General features: G+C 45.3%; 1 protein-coding gene and 1 non-coding gene across 2 annotated transcripts in view; both read right to left on the bottom strand.

Moving 5' to 3' along the window:
* Positions 1 to 21,607, bottom strand: part of IKZF3 (IKAROS family zinc finger 3) — a 59,388-nt gene that overhangs the window by 16,627 nt on the left and 21,154 nt on the right. The window contains exons 4-6 of the mRNA XM_045299333.1: positions 9,979 to 10,239; positions 8,972 to 9,139; positions 5,833 to 5,949 (exon numbers count right to left, since the gene is read on the bottom strand). Coding sequence (XP_045155268.1) covers positions 5,833 to 5,949; positions 8,972 to 9,139; positions 9,979 to 10,239 — 546 coding nt within the window. The remainder of the gene's footprint in view (positions 1 to 5,832; positions 5,950 to 8,971; positions 9,140 to 9,978; positions 10,240 to 21,607) is intronic.
* On the bottom strand, positions 8,243 to 8,348 carry LOC115872925. The gene has a single exon (XR_004048121.1). It is a non-coding gene; the product is annotated as a U6 spliceosomal RNA (small nuclear RNA).

Consider the following 21,607-nt stretch of genomic DNA (forward strand, 5'->3'; position numbering starts at 1 on the left):
CTCCCGAGTGAACGAGGGTTAGGCTAAGCACAAGGGTGGTGGTTCCCACCTCCTGCCAGCGGATCCACGGGGGACAACATGGTCCTACAGAGGGTGCAGGAAGTCAGCATCAGCTTGATGGCAGCGAATTTTGGGGGGTGGTTACGAAGGTAGTTACGAAGGTAAACTTGATTTTTAATTGGCTCCTTCGGCAAAGACCAAACATTTTTATTGAATCTGGTGTAGTCTGATTCCCCTTCTTCAGTCTTCCAGTTGTGACAAAAGCAAAGGACAAAAAGTCTCTCCTCTCACAGTTGTTGGACAGCTCCTGCGCCAGGCCACCAACGGGAGCCCTTTAAAACGTAAAGAAGCGCTCCGGGGTTAGGCAGTCTCTTTGGGCTTGTGTATAGAGAAATCTGGTTAGCGTATTAAATTTTTTATTTGAAGATAAAAGAAAGAAAAAAAAGATGAGTATTGACTATTGACACCACTCAACTGTCTATCTATACAAGTCTAGACTTGCTATCTTGCAGCATCATGTCTCAGAAATGTAAGTGGAGGAAAACCAGTTTGGCAAGATAGTAAAAGAACAAGATAATGGGTCTACATGACGACATAGGAAATCCGTTCCTGGGTGGTGTTGGGCAGTTTAATGTTGCAAGGGGTGGGTGTGGGGAATATGGGAAGGTGGCAAGGAACAAGGTGCGTACCAGGCTCACGGGTGCAGACAAAAGGAACAGGGCTGACATTCTGGATAGATTTTCCTTCCATCACTTGCCTACTATCATGTAGATCAGCCCATTTTCATCAACAACAGGATTTTAAAAAAGGGAAAAAAAAGTAGGAAGTCCTCATGACAGACTCGATTTCTACCTTGATTTCCTGCCCCAGCCTTGCTAGCTCACTGTCTGCTTCGGAGTTAACTGTTTCCATGATGCAATTCCCATTTCAAAGTGATTGCCATTTTAACTCTGTCATTGTGTTGGGTTTTGGTTTGCGTTTGAATTCTTTCATTAGGTCTAGAAGCCTTAACTGGAGCTCAACAGGAGCCGTGCTTCCTGTCTCTTCTCTGCTGTGGTCAGTCAGTAGCTAATGGAGAGTGGCCCGAAGGGTGTCACTGTGCAGCAGGAGTTGTCTAACAAGAGATTGCTATCAAAGACCGGGGTAGGTTCGAACAAAAGTTACATAAAGCTTTTTGTCCTTTTGAGCAAAGCGAACACTTCCCGTGAGATAGGATCAATTGAAAAAAAAAATCGTCAGTTAGGAAAACAGACTCTAAAACACATTTTAACTTTCTGGGGCTGCTGCACTAGTAAAACTTTAACTTCATTCTGAAAACTTCATGCTTATATTCTCACTCTAAACTCAACTGCCATCGAGTTGATTCTGACCCACAGCAGCCTCCTAGGACAGGGTAGAACTGCCCCTGCAGATGCCCCAGAGGATAACTCTTCAGGGAGTAGAAAGCCGCGTCTGTATTCCTGAGGAGCAGCTGGTGGTTTTGAACTGCTGATTTGCAGACAGCAGTCCAACATGTAACCACTACGCCAACAGGACTCCTCAATTTAAACAATGAAAACAAAGATTAAAAAGGACTGACTCCTAGATTCACAAATCTATGTAGGTATGTATAATACATATCTATTTTTCCATTACTTAAAATGGAATTGTCATTCCGAGAATTTGCCGTCAGATAAAAATATGCTCCAAGTGTTTGTAATTTGTGTGAAAATCCAAAAAAGCTAAATGAATCTCTGGGCCAGCTATTAATTGCGTTCTAGAGTAAGGATCAATGAGAAAATGAAGTCCAAGGTATTCTATGATTTTTCTTCTTTTCCTGTAGATTCCTTGAAGACAGTGGGATTGGGATATCTGGACAATGCTGCTTAGGGTGTCTGATGGCAGACATTTGGACTAAAGACCAAGAGTACATGGTTTCTATTAGACCTCTGCAGTGCATGAATAGGTCAGGTGCCCGTTCCTTTGTTGGCTTGCTTATGAGCTAAGAGTGGAGGCTTAGCCTTCAAACGCCTTTGCCAACAGTTCGGGCACAGGACCTGTACCTAGGATAGTCAACAAACACTCTCTGAAATAATCAAGCGGTTAGCACGGTGAGAAGCCCTGTCACCTCAGGTGCCTCCTGTGCAGGCTGGCTGCCACACGAAGCCTGTCATTCATTCTGCTTCCAGAAAGGCCTGCTGCCTGAAGGCTTGTTCCAAGGCCTGGCTCTCACACTAGGCCACCTTCCAATGTGAAATAAGAGCTTGATAAACGCATCCTGCATCTGCAGTGTCAATGGAGAGCCCTCCGTTTAAGTTCAGGGTAAAGGGGACGATATCTAACCGGTGATGCTACAAACAGTTCAGGCTCATGATGAAATATCACACCAAACCATGGCTCCCGATTTTAAGAAGGAAATAAAAATGGAGGCTTTAGAGCAGTGGTTCTCCACCTTCCTCATGCAGAGACTCTTTCATACAGTTCCTCATGTGGCGGTGACCCCCAACCATCACATTATCGTCATTGCTACTTCATCACTGTCATTTTGCTACTGTGATGATTCGTCATGTAAATATCTGACACGCAGGATGTATTTTCATAATTTCATTGAGTTATGTTCAGTGTTACAAATTCATCACAAAACAGTATGTCATTATATATTGTGAAATATTTATTTCTAATGACAAATAAATGACATTTTGTCTTGAAGCATGGTGTAGCATGGGTAACAGTCTTCACACTGGGTACCCGTGTGTGGGCGGATCTGCATGTGGGCGGACCCGAGCAGCGGTGTCTCGGTTCCTAAGACCATGGGAAATATATGTTTTCCGATGGTCTTAGGTGACCCCTGTGAAAGGGTCGTTGGGCCCCCAAAGGGTCGCGACCCACAGGTTGAGAACTGCTGCCTTAGAGGGAGCAGTGGCAAAGATGAAAGGATTGGCTGGTGTTGCATTAAATATTCTTTTCACTTTTAAGAAAAAAATCACGAGAACTATTTAAAACACGAGACAGAGTCATCTATTGACTGCCATGCAGTATTTATATTTGACTGAGTTGCGAACTTACACATTCTGTAACTGAAACTATCGTTACAGCATGTTTGTTTCCAAAAAATAAAAAACTGGCTGACTTAGTTAAGTCTCCTTTTTTTTCTGCTGAGCCTTAGAGTATGTTGCACGCATCCATCAAAACACCCTTGGAAGTGACTCACTCTTTGTAGTTCAGCATTTTCTGCATTAGCAAGTGACAGGTAAAATATTTCTTTTAACAAGCTTTCCTAATTTGAAAATTCCTGGCGTGAGACATAAGACCATAATGTTGAATAATTTTGGGCCTAATGTTCATAGGTTTTACAGATTTTTTCCCTCTATTTCCAGGGGAATCAAGATATACATATGAGGGGGCTTCAAAAATTTCATGGAAAATTTCCATTATCTTTTCATTCTGCGCTTCCATAAAGGTTTTGAAGCCTCCTCTTATATGACTATGTCATTATGGCGCTGGAGTTAGGCACTGCTAACTACAAGGTCAGAGGTTCAAATCTTCCAGTTGGTTCCCTGGAGAAAGAGGAGGCTCTCTGTTTCTCTGAAGACCTCCCAGCCTCGGAGACCCCACACGGGGTCGCAATGAGTTGGATGGACTCCATGACTGGTGTTTTGGTTTGGGGGGGGAGGGTTATGTTCCCATATTTCTTTTGCTATACGATAATATGTAATCTTCTAAAAACAGTTAATCAATGGAAATCATCCAAATGTCCATCAACTGATGGATGGATAAAAAAAACGTGGCATATACAAACATTGTAATTATTCTGTAGTCAAAAAGTGATGACGTGCCAATACATGCTAAACCATGAATACACTTGAAAACATCATGCTAAGTTAACGAAAGCAGACGCACAGGGCGAACTGTATGATTCCATTAATGTGAACCGTCCACAGTCGGTAAATCCGTAGAAACAGGACGCAGATTAGTGGCTGCTAGGAGTCGGGGAGGGGCAGGTGGAGAGTGACTGACTGCTCACTAGGTGAGTTTCATTTGGGGATGATGGAAATGTTCCAAAATTAGATAGTGGTGATGACTCTACAACCTTGTGACTAGACTAGAAATGACAACCTTGCAGTATGTGAATTATAGTTCATAAGGTAAAAAAAATTGCAGTTAGCCACAAAATCCACTAAAGTTCTGGTGGTTTTTACACCAGTCACTGCACTTGGACGGGTCTGTTTCCTCGTCTCTAAAATGAAGAGGTGGGATTACATGTTCTCTTGAATCCTTCTCGCTGCAGGCCCTGACCATTCTCTCTGCAGACGTTCACCGCTTGGAACTAACTTCTCACAGTTAGAGCGTTTCCTGGGGCCTGAATTACGGACCTGGAAATAAAGGTGCCCACCCTTCGTGCTAGGGGGAAGTCCTCCTTAACAGAGTAACCTGAAGCATGCCTTTGAAGAGGTCAAAGCCCAGGTTTTAAGTGCCTGTGTCGTTTTCTCCCTTTGTTTTTCGAAAGAGTGTAGCCATGTCTCTTTAGAAATAAGGAGGAAATCCAACTGCTTGATAAAAGCTAAGATGCCAAGGGTGAGATGCAGAAGCAGTGGCCAGCCAACTGAATTCCGTTGGCCAGCTCCCAGCGCTGTCAAACAGGCTTTATCTAAAGCAAAGGCTTCCTCTCTCAGTGCTGCTCATGGTTTCCATCCCGTGTCTCCTAGCTCCACCTTATTTCTGTGTAACCTTTCTGTGGGAGGGTGTTCAAACTTTCCAAAGGCCGAGATCAAAATCCTACAAGGACTCCTACCTATTCTAAGTAAGTAGTTGGTTCCAGTAACCAAGTGAAAATGTCAGACATCTAAAGCTGCAGGGCTCGGCTGACGGTGCGCTGGGGAGGCGGCGGCAGAGGTGCCACACAAACAACGCTGCAGATGGTCTCGATGAACAGAATGATGGAAAGAAGACCAAGTTCGAGATACGTAAAGGCACCTAGTGCTTCAATCAGTTGCCACTAGGCAACTCATTCGAAGTAATAGCTGTGCGATCCCCAGCGCTAAATATGAGCGTCACAGTAGACTGTATGTGCGGACAAAGATGTGATTTTTAGGGACTCTGAAACAAACATCTTTGCCGCTTGCCTCAACTCTGCCCTGGCCTCCCTGCAGGCTGCTCCACTCCGGGTCTTCACCCCTACAGCTAATGGCAATTCTGTGCTGCACGTCACATGGCGCACCCACTCTGCGAGGAGCCCCTTTCGGATAGAGGAGAGACCAATGCTCACCACTGCCGCCTACCCAAGACACCACTTTCCATTGCTTGTGGCTGCACGACCTCACGGGGCTGCTTCATTTCCAGCTTTCCCCCAGGAACTCGAGTCTCAAAAGCAACTCTGAGCGATCCTTTTTCAATGGTTAAGTCAACTGTATCAGCTCTCTGTTTAAGACCTTCCCGCTATTTCATCTTGCACTCAGAGTAAAAGCCCAGGTTTCTGCCGTGGCCTGCAAGTCCTGACAAGATCCCCGGGGCCCTTTCCTCCTTGGCCTCCTGTCTGGTCAACAAGACTGTGTCCATGTTGGCAAACCAGAGCTCGGGCGGGGCCTTTATGGGTGCTGCTCCTTGGGGACTCCTCCTGCCCTTTAGGGCTGTGGAAAGGTCACTTTCTCCTGGAAGCCTTCCCTGGCTCCCTCTCCTGCCCTGAGTGCCGGTATCGTTTTCAGCATCTACCCCTCCTGAGATGGATATAGCCTATCATTTACTTCCTTCCGGTCTTCCCTCAGTGAACTATACCCGGCAGGAGTTTGGGGTCTTTCATCCTGGAGCAGTGCCCAGCCTGGTGGACGCTCCCTAGGTGAGCGTGCCTAGACTCACCGGACTCCCCCGGCTCGGTGCTCTGCAGAAACGTGCGGCAGCGCTCCTTGTGCTCCTCCAGCGAGCTCCTCTGCTTGTAACTCCGCCCGCAGAACTCGCACTTGTAGGGTTTCTCCACTGCAAGCAGAGCACAAGCGTTGTCAGAACAGAGAAAACCAGAGCAGTGAGCCTTGAGAATCTGCATGACTCTTTCTTTTCTTTTTCTCCCCAGAAACATCATAACGGATTTATTAATATGCAAGATAAAAACCTCATCATCTCAACAAAAAAAACATCCAATCATCTGCACTCACTCGGAATTAGAGGCACACATCAGGTCAGCATCTGAGTCATTTCTTAGAATCGATGACGCATCATTATTTGTGAAATCCATACACAAACATTAAAAGGACATTTATATTAGGCCCACACAGTTACAGTAACAGCTTACCTAGAGTGACTTGTGCACACGGAGTTAATTTGGTCAGCATCGATACCTGCACCAATTCCTATTTCCTAATTTATGGGCACAACCTCTAGTTTAATGGTAATTTTACTTTATTACTAACTTCCAGTAGTTTTACTGGCATGTCGTTCACAGACCATATGATTCAATAGTCCAACTGAGTACATTGAAAAGTAAGAATGAAAGAAATGGAAGTTGAAACGGAAGACTAGAGGGGACAGTCTATACTTGATGATCATGTCAGAGTATTCCTTTAAGGCCAGATGCCTACGCCAGAAGAGAGCGGAGGAACAAGTGTGAGGAAAGGGTTTCGTTCTGGGGTGCACGGGGACGCTGTGGGTCGACTTCCCAGCAGCATCCCACTTTTGCTCCTGATCACTTCTTGTTTATTTGACAAAGAGAAAAAGCAGGCCCCACTTTATTCTTCCCGTGGCTGGTGTGGTTTCAGAACGGAATTAAGAAAGGGCTCCCAAGATAAAAACCTGACCAATGGCTACCAGGGCTGAAGGAGGAAGAGTAGGGACATGGCGCTCATGGCAGTGGTGGCGGGATAATTTGGAAATGGCAGTTGTTGTACAACACAAAAGAGTAGAAACAACGGCACTGAATCATACACAGAGCAGCTGTGGGACCGGAGACTGTTTCCTTGGGTATGCGTTTGCCACAATTAAAAAATAATAATTACACAAATAACAATGAGTACCAGGAAGAAGGAAATGTTTCCAGAATTGATTGAGGTGATACATGTACAATTCTTCTTGCAGTGATCGAATTGCATGGCCTGTGGATGAAGTACCAGTGAAACTGCTATAAAACCAAACAAGGAAAGGGCTTCTCATTTGGGGGCATCCGCCTGGCTGGGAGCGAGGAATGCGGCTGGTGGGGATGCGGCTATTCAGCTGGGAACCGATGACGCACGTGGGTAAATCTAGCTCATCCTTGTCAAGTGGCTATAGCAAAGTCTGGGCCAAAATAGGAAAAGTCCGCTAATGAACTAATGCTACTGTCTGACTATAGAACGCAGGATACATTGGAACCGTGATTCGCCTTCATTTCTGAGAGAGAGCGGATGTTTCTTCAGAAGTTTATCTACACCATCCAGAAACCTTTATCATCTCAACTCCTCCAAATACCTGATTCTTGAAATATGTAAGCAATAACTCCAGCTCTCCGGCTTCGTTTTAGCTGTTCAGGGCTGGTCTTCAGCTATGTTGATGAAATATATCCTATAATTTTGCCGGTGTATTAGGGACTGAGATTTTATTTTCTCATTTGTTGCTCTGCTTAAAACAGGCATTGGGGTTGAGTGCAACAAAAGACCCTTATCATCCAAATGAAAATAAAGTCAGGTTTGGAAGGGGCAAAAATGTTAGTTGCTTTAGCATAAAGTGGGGGAGTTCTCTAGATTCTATCTTAAAAAATGACTACAATTGGGTCTTATTGACAGAGGCAACAGAAGGGAGCGATCATATATATATATAGAGAGAGCGATATATATATATATATATGGAGCGAGATATATATGTATATATATAGAGAGAGGTGGGGGGACGGACACCAAACTCAGCATTGTAATCCATTCCCTGGAAGCCCCCCTTTGCCTCTTGTGATCTACCATGGTGGTCGTGTTGAGGCTGGCTCGTTCAATTCCTTCATCTCTGAAGATCAGTCGGGAGTTTGGGGCTTGGTTTTAGTCAGGGCATCCCAAGAGGATTGACAAACGAAGAAAGACAGCCTTTTACTTTCCTTTCAATTAAAATTTTCTTAGGTAACATCAAGGACATGACGAGGTCTCACGTCTGTCAAATTAGTCATTTTTTTCTAGGAAGGAAATCCCAGCAACGTTCCTTATCTTTCCCGTGTTGTTCCTTCACACTTTTATTTCAGTGCAACCCTCTGGGGTGAATTTTCGCTCTAACGTTGCAAGCAAACACGTCTACGGACCGCCCAACCTCTTCAAAGGCAGAAGCAGGCGGACGCATCCCGAACGCCGGGTCATCCTTGGGCAGGGGTCGTGCTGATCTTCCCTGTCCGGTTCCCATGTTCGTTTATGCGCTACCATAGCGAGTGCCGAAACATTTACCATCCGTCTGCTCCAGGTAAAGCGCGGACACATAAAACAGAGCACGCAGCTTTGAAATGACTTTTTGCTACTGCTCATCTTTTCGAAGCAAAAAATAAACGGGCTGTTCAAAAGTGAAATTGGAGAAATTTAGCCCAGAATATTCCAAAAGTACCTCCAAAGCAAATGATGCTCCGCTTACAGGACTGTCATCATCCACAAGGTGCACCTTGCTTGCTTGCTGGACTTTTGAGTGGAAAGTGTCTTCTTTTTAGGAGAAGCGCCTTTTTAATCAAGTTTAATCCTAAGAAAAATCCTGGTGGATACATATAGATTGCAAAATACACACACACACATAGATAGATTGCAAAAGTCAAGAAAAGGCATTTTTTACAGGGCCAGCTCCTCATGTCTGTGTTGTTCTCTCGGGGAGCCAGGATGGCAGAGAGATGATCCTCCCCAGTGAGCCAGACGGAGAGCAATTAATGCCTTAATGGCAGTGTAATTAGCCCTAGAGGTCTCTGCTGGTGTAACCCTTCAGAACGAGAATGACAGACGAAAACCTTCACACTTAACTCTTTCCAGCTGGGCCGGGCGTTGGTGGGCCGTGGAGCCTGGTCTCTCTCACTTACCCGAATGTGTCCTCAGGTGGCCCGTGAGCGCATCCCTTCGCTGGCAGGCATAGCTGCACAGGTGGCACTTGAAAGGCTTCTCCCCCGTGTGCAGTTTGATGTGGCGGAGGAGGTTACCTTTCTGAGTGAAAGATGCCCCGCACTGGTTACACTGGAATGGGCGTTCGCCTTTCAAAGGGGACACAAAGGAGACTGGTCACCATGCAAGTAGGGCAGGTGAGATGCCCACAGCCAACACTCTCTTTCTGCCAGTTTCTGTTCATCCTGGGAGCAGCTGAGCTGAATCTCAAGGCCAATCAAAGACAGACTGATGGAATCTTCCCTGTAAAAGGGGAAAGCACCCACCTGGGAGGGCTGCCTCAGGTTATCTGGGCTTGAATCAGCGCAGAGAAACAGAACAGCTCTAGAAGTATTTTCCAGATGTAAAACTGAATATTGCTTAGCACTCCTTTGGAATGTCATTTCTACCTGCAAAAACCACCCACAGACTCAGGTCCTAAAAGGCACGGAGCAAGACACGATTCTTTTCAGGGTCTCCCTCTCAGATGTCCGATGGGCTCAGTGGGATTATGCTCCTGGCTATTTCCATGCTTATTAGCCGGAGAGCAATTCTTTAAGATTGGCAGCAAAAATGATTTTCTTTCACCTGCCAAATCTGAACCCGATACAGTAAGGAGCTCTGCTTTTACTAAAAGCATCTACGCAAAGATAGATGAAAGATATGCCAGGAACCAAATCACCCATCCAACTCCTACGTGTTAACAGAAAGCTCTCTGGCTGACCTAGAACACCGTGACTTCCTTCATAGCATTCGCAGTACATTAGCCAACTGCATGGCGCAGCCCGGCAATAAAGAGCCACTGGTTGTATAGAAACACAAAAGGGCAGCGGTAGCAGAAAGCCATGGAACTAATCAAAAGCACCCCTCCCCACCCCCCAACTCCACCATTTCCCACGTGGCTGCCTTCAGACGGTTTTCAGAAGAATGGAGAAAGGAGGCGCTTTACCAGTATGGCTCCGCTTATGGACCATTAAGACATTGAAGCTGATACAGGGCAATCCACACACATCACAGCTCATCTTCCCGCTGGTTGGCCTGCTACTATCGTATGAAACAACATGTCTCTCCAGCTTAATGTCTTCATATTCGTTATAGTCCCTGGAATAGCTGCAAGCAAGCTCAGGCTCTTCTGCGTGCCCCATGGGCTCTGGCTTTGAGACCGTCTCATCCCTCTCGCCATAGCCATCGTTCACTCTCATCGCGTCATCTGCAGGGAAGGAAAGGCGAGACATGAGCAATGAGGGTGTTTGGCACGACCGAGGCAGCTCCGAGCACAGACACACAGCTGATCATGAAACCACAAAGCAGCAGCAGCGGCAGGAAAATCACTCCTCCTCGGAATTCAGAACCGCAGCCACGGAGAAAACACACAGCCACACCCAGGAAAGTAGATGGCAGGATTTTAGGCCATCCAGAAAATGAGAGAGAATGTTGTGGTTTGTTTTTTTTAAATTTTGTTTTTTAGTCATACCTGCTCAAAGCAACTGTGGAAAAAATGTTATTTTACACCACTCTTCTTTAGGACTGGGAGAGAAGAAAAGTTCTCAGGTCTAGTACAGCGGTTCTCAACCTGTGGGCCGTGACCCCTTTGGGGGTTGAATGACACGCTCACAGGGGTCGCCCAATTCATCACAGTAGCAAAATGACAGTGATGAAGTCGTAACAAAAATAATTTTATGGTTGGGGGGGGGTCGCCACAACATGAGGAACTGTATGAAAGGGTTGAGGCATTGGGAAGGTTGAGAGCCACTAGACTCTACTATCCTTTTTAGGAGCTGTCCTTAAAATGCAGGGTGATGAGCTCACAGGGACAAAGAAGGAAATAAATGCTTCATCCTTCAAATGCATCCACTAAGAAAATGTTTTGGAAAAGATGATGACAACATATGTACAGATGTATTTGACACAATGAATATAGGTATGGATTGTGATAAGAGCTGTAAGCCATCCCCCCCACACACACAATAAAATAAAAACTAAAACAAAACAAAAAAAGATGAAGAGCTGAACAGTTAGCAAGCTTTTCAGAATGGAAGCCGTGCTTAACTTCTTCCCTTTCCCTTCCAATGAGCTGCTGAAACAGGTCTTATCTCCAGATCTGGCTTGGAACGGATAAGGACCCACGGGTTGCAGAGGAACCCATCAGTACTAGCGCAATACTGGTAAGAAGAAGAAAAGGAGAAGGAAGTCTTCAGCACGACCTCTCAGGAGCCACTGCCATTGCCACACGTAAATGGAGAGGTACCCAAACTAAAGCAAAACTCCCCCCCACTGTCCCCAAGTCGATCCTGACTCCTGGGGAGCCCTGAACATGGAGGAGACGAGCACCACATGGGCTCTCGAGGCTGGGACCTCAGGGAAGCAGGTCACCAGGACTGGCTTTGGAGGAGCCTCTGGGCTGGTTTAAGCCGGCCACTTTTCAGCCAAACAACTGCACCGTTTGCTCCACCCCACAAATTAAACTCAAGCAGGAGACTTGTAGCGCTGGATGGGAGAAGCGAGCTGGCTGACCAGGCACTCTCCTAAAAAGGGCTGGAACACCCTTGACCTGAAAGAAAGAAGGCAAGTTTATGGACTGGCACTAACCCCTCAAAACCTGTCCAATAAAGCAAAAAAATTTAAGTCTGTGGGGACTTGTTCATACACAGGCAGTCCATGAGTTACAACGGGGTTCCATTCCGATGGAAGTCACATCGGAGTTCTGAAGGAAGCCTGCTTAACGAGCGTTTTCATTATGATTGCCATTTCTAGTCATTATTTCTAGAAATGTGGTCTTTATTTGTCTCTGGACGCTGACATGGGAATGATAATATCGGCCAACTGCTTGCTGTAACACGACATGTAGTACACAGCACTAGTGATCAGATACGGGAGAAAAAACAATGGACCATAAGTGTGGGCTGTTGGAACTTGAATACTCTGTGACGCCTGGGACTAACTTTATGAAATACACCGTATAAAATGCTTGCGTTATTAAAAACTGGGTTCCTAGAAACCGGAAGATTTACTTCCCCGTGAGAAATCCCAAATTGACGGAATTTTAGGGCTAGAAGCGGGATCTTTTTTTTTTTTTTTTAAAAAAGGGAAACCTTTAAACCAAACCCGGTAATTTTTCAGATAAGAAAATTCAGGAGTAGAAGTGTTTTGGGAGCTTGATTCAAGGTTACACAATCAGATAATGGCAGATGTGTGAATAAAATGCTGACTGGAATCCTACACCATCAATTACGGGGCCAGTCAAAAAGTACTACTATTCCATCTCCGCCCGGGTTTATTCCCAATAAAACACGTTTAAGCACGTCCCTGCAGTCACTGGATGGCTGCAGGCAAGTTATCTTGGTCACACACTTGTCTTGGTCTCATTCGGATTCCTTCACAACGGGCCCAATCAACACGGTGGCTTTCAGGGGATCTGCTGGGCCAGCGGATTTCACAGCCCAGAGGTCAGCTCAGAGGGTTATGGTGACAATGTTTGGAGATTCCAAAGCGGTCGTCATGATGGAGTTTCTCGAAGGGCACAGAACTTATGCATAAGAACAGGCGCTTACTTCCTAGGGAAGAGTTTTAAGAAAATTGAAATCTGCATTGGTGAGAAGAGGGCTCAGAAAGGTCGGGCAAGGAATTGTTTTCCATCCTGACGACGCCCATGCGTGTGAGGGCGGCCAGTCGTCCTATGAGAATTAACTCGGGAAACAGTCCTTCCTGCACCCTGCATCTCCGATCTTGTCCCTTCAGGCTTCTTTTTATTCCCCAAAGGGAACAAACATCTAAACGAAATACAATGTGAAAAAAGAAAAGAAATACAATTTGTGTCCCACACGGACATTTTTTTGACTTGGTGCAAATGGAAGCATGTAACAATTCGTCAGGGTGGATTAGAGAGATGGACAGACTGCCTTCAGCAGTGGACAGACCTAGGTGAAGGGCATGTCAAGAAGCAAGTTTCACACTTTGATATTTTTGTTTACTGAAGGTTTCTATGGTATTGTTCCAATCTCTTCTGACTTCTTCTCATGTTGGGATTTGACCTCACACCCTGCGCATGTGAAGTCAAAGTGGCTTCTTGACGATCTTCCACTCTCTCTTCAATGGCATAGACGTTAAAACCAAAACACGGAAGAAAGGATGTGTTAAAAAACTACATCCTTTCCAAAAAAAAAACAACACCCCATCAGAAAGGGCTGCTCCGGTTGCCACACAGGAGGAAGTACAACTGCAGCTGTGCCTGACTGGCTACCTTCAGCCCAAGTTTCAATTTTCACTTCTATCAAGATTACCTTTCATCTATATTAACTGTGTTTGCTTAACAGAGCAAGGCAGGCACATAACCACCAGAGAGAAGCCATTGCTGCAGCACGGTTCCACTGCCTCTCACCGCAGTTCATGGTTCATAGCCCTTCACTCTTTGACTAGCAGAGAGGCATGGCTGAAGGAGAACCATCCGTATGTTTCAAATGTGCCTGTCCTATGTGGACACATGCCCTGATCTCCATCCCCACATGGGACAGTTCATGCTCTGCTTTCTGTAGGCAGGTCTTTGCAGGTTTTCAGATGGAACTTGTGTGCTTAAGTGATTTTTGTTCTCTTAATTTTTTTTTTTTGTAAGAAGGATGCACCTGACACTCATACCCGGTCCCTTCCTCCATCTCTCCAGCTGCGGGTGGTATCCCACCAAAGCTCGAGTGCGCTTCAGTTTGCATGTAGGCGTGGAAAAGAACCTCAACGGAACACTTCAGCTACTGAAAACAGAAAACTGCAGAGAGAAAGGGCCAGCAGGAAGGGACTCTTCATGTCGGTTAGAAAATGTTAATATGAAGGGATGCTAGTCACTCCCGGCCAGTGTGTTGACTCTGAAAACAGAGGACATCACATCAGAAAACAGAGGACATCACATCAGAGAGTCCTCCCCTAGGATTCTGCCTTCAGTGGGACCGGCCCAGGACTGAACACCACAACCACGCAAGGCTGGTTCGAGAGCAGGTCCTGACTCGCCCCCCTTAGGAAGCCCTAAGTCAGAGCTGTGGAGCAAGGAAGCCATGCGGGTCTCTAAGCGGAAGCATGAGAGTCATGTGGACAGGGCACGAGGGAAGACATCAGTGATCTTGGATTCATGAGGTCAAAAGAGTTCCTGGTATAGTTGCTGGTTTGCCTTCGAAGTCTTACTGGTTCTAGATAAGAGATCTCAGTGACCTCCCTGCGTGATTACTGGGGATTAACAATTCATCATGGTTTGGGAGAAAGACATTGCAAGGAACAGTATGAGTTAGATTCCCAAGACGTTATCAGGTTTAGCACTTAGCCTTTAAAGCAACCAGGAAAGACACCAGTCTACTGCAAAAACGGAGTTCATTCCAAGCTTTGGGAGAAAGATTTACTAGAGCAGATAAAAGAGAAACATTCTACTTAGTACCCTTAGAAAATATTAACAAATGTGTCTAAGGTCAAACTTGTCGTCTTTGAACCCAAACTCATTTCTAATTGATGTGTTTTTTTTTTTTTTTAGCTATCTTAGCTTAATTTTCCCTCCAACAGTTTTATTGGCACATAATTTACATATTGTACAACTGAATCGTTGAATCATTCAATCGTATCAAGGGGGACTTGTACAATCACCACCACATCAGCTTCTTCCCTCTGTCCCAATCTCCAGATCTTGAAACGATGAAATCCTATTTCTTTCCGTCTCTACACTCCAGTTAAAACAAGACCTGTGTAGCTCTGGCCTCAGGTAGCTTACACACCGAAGCGTAGTGAGCCTGTCTTCAGGCTTTCTAGATACTAACTCCTGTTTTCCATTCCCTTTGTGTTTTACTGTAGACTGACACTGTAGTCGCCTAACCCCATCTTCTTTCACCATTTCGATGTAGACAGACTTACCACAAAGGTCATCTCTACTCGACATCTTCAAAACTTGCTCAAAATTCCCTGCAATCTACTTTCTGTTGCATAATTCACTGAATCTGCTCTCTTGAAGATCACCAATAATCTCCCAATTTCTACGTCCACTGTCATTTTGTGTGCCATTCTCCCAGCTTCTCTGTAAGCATTCACACTACTGATCATCCTTGATTTCTCTATGTTTTTGTTTCTTGAATGAAATCACACCTCCTTCCCTCACCTATCCAACAGCTTCTTTTAAGAGCTTTTCTCTCTCTTTACTGCTTCCTAAACACTGGCCCTAACTTTTTAAAAAAAATCATTTTATTAGGGGCTCATACAACTCTTATCACAATCCATACGTACATGGATTGTGTAAAGCACATCTGTACATTCATTGCCCTCATCATTCTCAAAACATTTGCTCTCCACCTAATCCCCTGGCATCAGGTCCTCATTATTTTCCCCTCCCTCCCCGCTCCCCCCTCCCTCATGAACCCTTGATCATTTATAAATTATTATTTTGTCATATCTTGCCCTATCCGACGTCTCCCTTCACCCACTTTTCTGTTGTCCGTCCCCCAGGGAGGAGGTTATATGTAGATCCTTGTAATCAGTTCCCCCTTTCCAACCCACTCTCCCTCTACGCTCCCAGTATCGCCATTCACACCACTGGTCCTGAAGGGATCATCCACCCTGGATTCCCTGTGTTTCCAGTTCCTATCTGTACCAGTGTACACCCTCTGGTCTAGCCAGACTTGCAAGGTAGAATTCGGATCATGATAGTGGGGGCGGGGAGGAAGCATTTAGGAACTAGAGGAAAGTTATATGTTTCATCGTTGCTACATTGCACCCTGTCTGGCTCATCTCCTCCCCGAGACCCCTCTGCCAGGGGATGTCCAGTGCACTGGTCTTACCTTTTAACTACTTCGATACCCCTCTGTGCATGGCAATGCCATCCACGCATAAAACTTCAATGCGCAACTAACCTATATGAATAATTACCAAATATGGATCTCCAGGTGTAATCTCTCTCCAAAGTTCTCCCTATAATCTTCCTAGTTACTCAGGCTGGGAATCTTTGCTTCTTCTTTGCCTCCACACCCAACCACCCTTGGGTTCTGTCTTTGCCCCTGTGCTCCAATCTGTTCCTTCTCCACACTGTGTCCCATGTCCACTATCCCAGGCCTCGGATCCTTCAGACCTTCTCCCTGACCTAGCGGGAACTCGCTCCACCGAGTTCAGTTCTCCCTGACCCCTTTTTGTCTCCTCTCTGCCTGACTACTGCCACCAAGTCTCTTCCTACATGACCCTAGGTATGCCCTGCCACCGCCAGGACTCTGTAATGGTATCTGCTGCCTAGAACTAATGCCCAAACCATGCAATCAAGGAGGTAAAAGGCCTTTCAGGAACTAGCCCCAACTGCTCTTTGGTTGTAATGTTGAGTTTGATTTCTTCTAAGTGTTCTGGGCTTTGGTTAATGTGATATCCATGTTTACATGGTCTTGCCCAGGGTTGGGAGTCAAGTAATTTAACAACCGGTTCACTGCTCTAATGACTGTTTAAAACAACAACAATGATCTACCATAAGGTAGAGTATTATTTCATACCATTAATACTGAAATAAGAACAATAAAAAAGGTACACAAAACTAGGTTATAAGAAAGAGTTGCACAGATGAACATGAAAAAGGAGCAAGGAATGTAAATTGTGATTTCCATATTGAGGACTGCCCAGCCATCCACCTTTGAGAGAGCTCTGATTACAAGTGCCATTTTAACAACCAGTTCACCGAACTCAGCCACAAAGTAGGTATCGGTTCTGCCAAGCTGGAATGCACCTGCTGACGTCCACCTCTGGTCTTTCCCCAAAATTGCTACATGTCTAAATCCCACCTATCTTGTCTACTCCCAAACCAATATGCCATCTTTTTCTCCCCCAAACTACTCCTGCCCTGCCTCCAAGCTGGAAAACAAGGTGTTTATTCTTTCTCTGAATCACTTATAAACTCATCTTCTTTCCCTGCTGATGTGTAAGCTGCCTGAGGCCAGAGCTACACAGGTTTTTGTTTTAACTGAATGCCCTAATAAACAGGGCTTCCACCTGGTTCATTACGGTTTGACCTCCTTCTGACAATTAGCATTCCATCCCAGATAAACTGAGCCAGTATAACAGTATAACATTTTACAACAGTATGAGAGTATAACATTTTTTATAACAGTATAACGTTTTAACCAGATTCCCTGGGACTCTAGAAGAATCACCAGGATCTTATGACTGAGCAGTAGATTCTGATTCAGCGTATCTGGGTTGGAAAGGAAAATTCTCAGAGGATTCAAATAGAACTCAACAGGATGGAAGCCCTTCCAAGGATGCGGTTTAACTTGTATCTGTAAGATCAGACCTTGTATGGTTTTAAAAGACAATGTTGGGGGGGGGTGTCCCACTGTAGATCTACTGGTCTGAGAGAGGGACTGGACATGTGTATTAAAAATGCATGTTCTTGTGAAATTCATATGCACCGTGGGGGTTTGAGAACGGCTGCTGTAGAGTTTGACGCAGTACCCTACTTGGTGTGTGAGTATATGTACCACAGCATTAGCCCCTTACCACTGTGTTTGTGACCTCTGTTTCATACTGCATCCTAGGGCCAGATGAATCATACTATAGCACCGAAACCCTTGCTCAGAAGCTTTCAATGATTTCACTTTGCTCATCGAATACAGTCCAAATACCTTAGCAAGGCATCAAAGGCTGCCCAGAACTTGCCCGGGGTCCACCTGATCACCTCCTCTCCCACTGCCATTCGTTGTTACAAACTTGACTCCGAGCGATCCCATGTGTGCAAAGCATCACTGCTCCACAAGGCTTCCAGGCGGTGGCCGTTGGGAAAGCCATCACCAAGCCTGTCTTCCCAGGTACCTCTGCACGAGTTCGCAAGCACCAACCTTTGAGCTAGTAGTTGAGTGTTCAGCTGTCTGTGCTACCCAGGGACTTCTCATTTTCTCACTAGGTCTCCTCGACTGGTCTGTCTTTCTCAACTAGACCCCATGACAAAGCCCAAGCCCCACAGATCAGCAGGACGAACACCCCCTCATCACTTGTAGGAAATGCAGGCTCTTGGGCCTCACCCCAGATCTCCAGGGCCGGCACCTTCATCTTAACAAGATCCTGAAGCATTCTGAGGCATATGGAAGTCTGAGAAGCACAGCAGTACCTAAGCAGTCGTTGTCCTCCAAGCCTCCTTCCCACGTCCAAAATGCTGGTCCCTCACATCAAATGATAGTTATACTTCCAGGTGGAGGTTAAATGCTACTTCTTGGGAAATCCAGGATAGGTGAGTCTATAGATGGTGATTGGATTAACAGGGATTGGATGGCAGGGGAGGTGAGGAGCCATGGGGTGCTAATAACAGTGAGCTCAAGACTGAAGAGCATGTCCTAAAACTGACTGTGGTGATGATTGTACAACTCTTCTTCGTGTGACCGAACTGTTGAGTTGTATGATAAGTGAAGTATATGCCAATAAAGCTCTTGGGGGGAAAAATAAATGTCACTTCTTCCATATATTCTTCCTTGATATTGTTCATCACAAAAACTTTCTCCTGTTTCTGTGTTCTCGTACACCTGTCTCATTGTGTTTTATACTTAGCATTACTGTAATTAATCCCGATAGATTCACATTTATGGCCAATATGCTCATAAAATGATACAAGTAAAATCAATAATCTTGTTCCATTGATTTACATCATACATTCGGAGACATTCCCCTTCCCTTTGTGGTTGGTTCTCAGTTGCCAGTGACTGGCACGTCCTGAACTACTTAATAATGACAGAAAGCCTACAATAACAACGGCCTCACACGATCCTCAGGTAAAGCAAACACATCTCTCAGAATGGGGACAATCCCCATGTTGGTTTTGTAAAGCGCAGTCTTCCTAGCCACGAATCAGGCTTCTCAGCGGAACAACTTAAGATGACACTGGCCAGACTATCCAGAATCTGCGCAGGCTGAACCAACATTCTTCTTCCTTAAGCCAGGTCGTGGGCCCATGGCTCCGCGTCTTACTCTTCTTCTTTAAACTCCACATACAATTATATTTGTCTCTTTGCAGGTATGATGTATTTGCTAATCAAACATGTCAAGGCTGCCTGGGTAAACTGTTTATCCTCAAACTAGTGGAGAAAAAGAATACTCCAAACCTCAAATAGCTGATAAAGGTAATTGCTATACATTCCCAGAGGGAGGGAAAAGATGTCTAAATTGAATTCAACCCATAGAAAATGAGATTAACTAAACTTTACAAAGGAGCCACCCTGGGGTACAATTGCTCCCAGCTTTGTCTCTTCTGGAGGCCCCTTAGGAAGATGACACACACACACACCAGAGAGACTTTTGTAGGCTGCGGAGAACAAAGGCCTGGCTCCCTGAGGCTGCTGCACATGGTTTCATTTCCTGGGGCGATGGTTATCGCACGAGAGGCTGACGCTCCAGAGTAGACATTTTTGGTTTCACCTAAGACACTGCAGAAACAATGAGCCCTGGAAAGGGTCCAACAGCTCCATCCTTCAGGGGCCATCGCCGTCTCAGCCAACTGTGCCTCAGTTTGGTTTTACAGCCACATAAAACGCACGGCTGGACAGAAGAGCCTCTCAGAGATGGCAAAGGGACCAGGCAACACTGGTGTCTTGGGTGGCTTGGTAGTACTAAGAATTTCCCAGTGTCAAAACCTGGTCTCTGAATTTCCACCCCTGAACCACGAGAGCACGGAATCCAATTCAAAGAAGGACCAAGTTTGAAGTAAGGGCTTCAAGTTTGGGGGCGATACTGTGAGGGGGGCGGGGATGGGGGTAAGGGGACAAAGCCAGAACGAGGCTGTTAAGCAGGGACGCCACAAAAGGGCAATGTTGTTCAAGTGTTTTACAAGGATCGGGGGTCATAACCATGCGAAAGTCAACTGGATAACAAAGCAGCTTCATCATCTTAATGTGGCATTTTAATGATGCCACTGATTTGCTGTGCCAATTCGGAGATAATGAAGCCCTAATGCTACAGATGTTCAGCCAGGCTAGAAGAAAGGGGGCGGGGAGGGGGGGGCTTTTCCAGCATGCCGTTTTCTAGCTAACCAATTAAACACATTGTGAAAGCATCGAAATAGTTTACCAGGCTTTGACAGCTGTTAATAGGATTTAGAAGCTTGAAGCCCTAAAGAGCAAAATGGGAGATACATGTATTGCAGGTATTTCGTCTACAGAGGCTGTTGCTGGGCCCTAGTCTGGCACAGACGATTAACGAGAACCATTTTGCTGATTAAACTCATGTCTGCACTCCTTTCCCACAGCGGCCTCTTGGTATTTGGAACAAGAAACGCTAAAATGAGAGGTCATTCTCATTTCCCAATTTCCACTTCCATGTGTGAAAGGAGAGGGAGAAGAGCAGAGAGGAGTTGCATCTGTTTGCGGAGCAGTGGAAGTACATCGCTGCGATAGAGACCCAGCTTTTGGCCATTGATTTCTGAGGCCCGCTGATGTTTCGTCTCTGTTTTTTTCAAATTTAAAGTGATTTAAAATTTAAAATGCTCCTTTCAAGGTTGGGAGGAAAACCTGCCCAAGGTAAACCAGACTAGTAAGGAAAAAAAATTAGTTAACATCTCACAATCGAGCGTCAGAGTAACAATAAGCAAGGTAAGCACAGGTTTACTTGTGCTTACTTACTAATTTGTAGTGAACAACTTCATATTTTTTTCACCACATCAAAGATTCTGCTTCTAGGCATGGCTGGCATCTGTCTCTCTCCCAAGCCCACAGCACCTTCCTACAGAATCAAAGTTCTCTTTGAATTTTCAGTCCCCAGCAAGGGACAAGGTAGCCTAGGTATAGCCAGTGTGTTGGGTAATCAGACCTTGTCACAACAGTGATATAGCAGGCAGCAGGTTTCAGTAATATACAGTTTGCTGACGGTCCCACTAAACATATTCTTATCAGACTCTTTAAGTTGTCTTTAAAGAATCGAAACTGGGAGTAAGTGAATCATGTCCCTTCACATTAAAGAGCATCAGCCTGGAAGTCTGACGAAACTTTCGGTTGCAAAGAAACCACCCTCCGTTTTACTAATAACATGAATCTTGCTCTTATTATCTGACCATCAAAGAGCTAATTTATGGACATAGTAGTAAAAATAACTCGGTTTAATAATTTCAGTGCAATTCATTGCCTCCCCATTAGAACAAGAAAAGATGTATTGCTCGTATCTACAGAAATCTAAGAGGGGTAGGCTTTAAAAAGTTTGTGGAAAAATGGAATTAAAAGAATGGAAAATGTCCACCAGCTTTTTGCAGCCTCCCAGGACGTTATGCATCGGCGGTTAAGTAACCCAGTTCAGCTGGCTGGAGTTCTTCGGATGTCGAGGGCCAGGGGCAAGTCCCTCTGCAGGCTTGCTCTGAGGGCTGGAGGGCATGGTGTGCAGAAGGCCTTGTCAAGCCATGGGACGGCACACAGATCTGTGGTGTGTCCTTGCTGTACACGACAACTGCCAAGTTTGCCTGCCGATTATTTTTATGTATGCACTATATTATTTTGTGCTTGGATTTCTGAGAAATGACTGCTACCCACTAAAGAACGATGAATGTAAATATGTGAGAGAAGCTGAGGTTTTAGATGTTAAGAAATATATTGATGTGTGCACCTAAGAAATGTCAG

The sequence above is a fragment of the Echinops telfairi genome, unplaced genomic scaffold (genome assembly GCF_000313985.2).
Source record: "Echinops telfairi isolate 266 unplaced genomic scaffold, ASM31398v2 ScPeMD7_7458;HRSCAF=8496, whole genome shotgun sequence".
Lineage (NCBI taxonomy): Eukaryota > Metazoa > Chordata > Mammalia > Afrosoricida > Tenrecidae > Echinops > Echinops telfairi.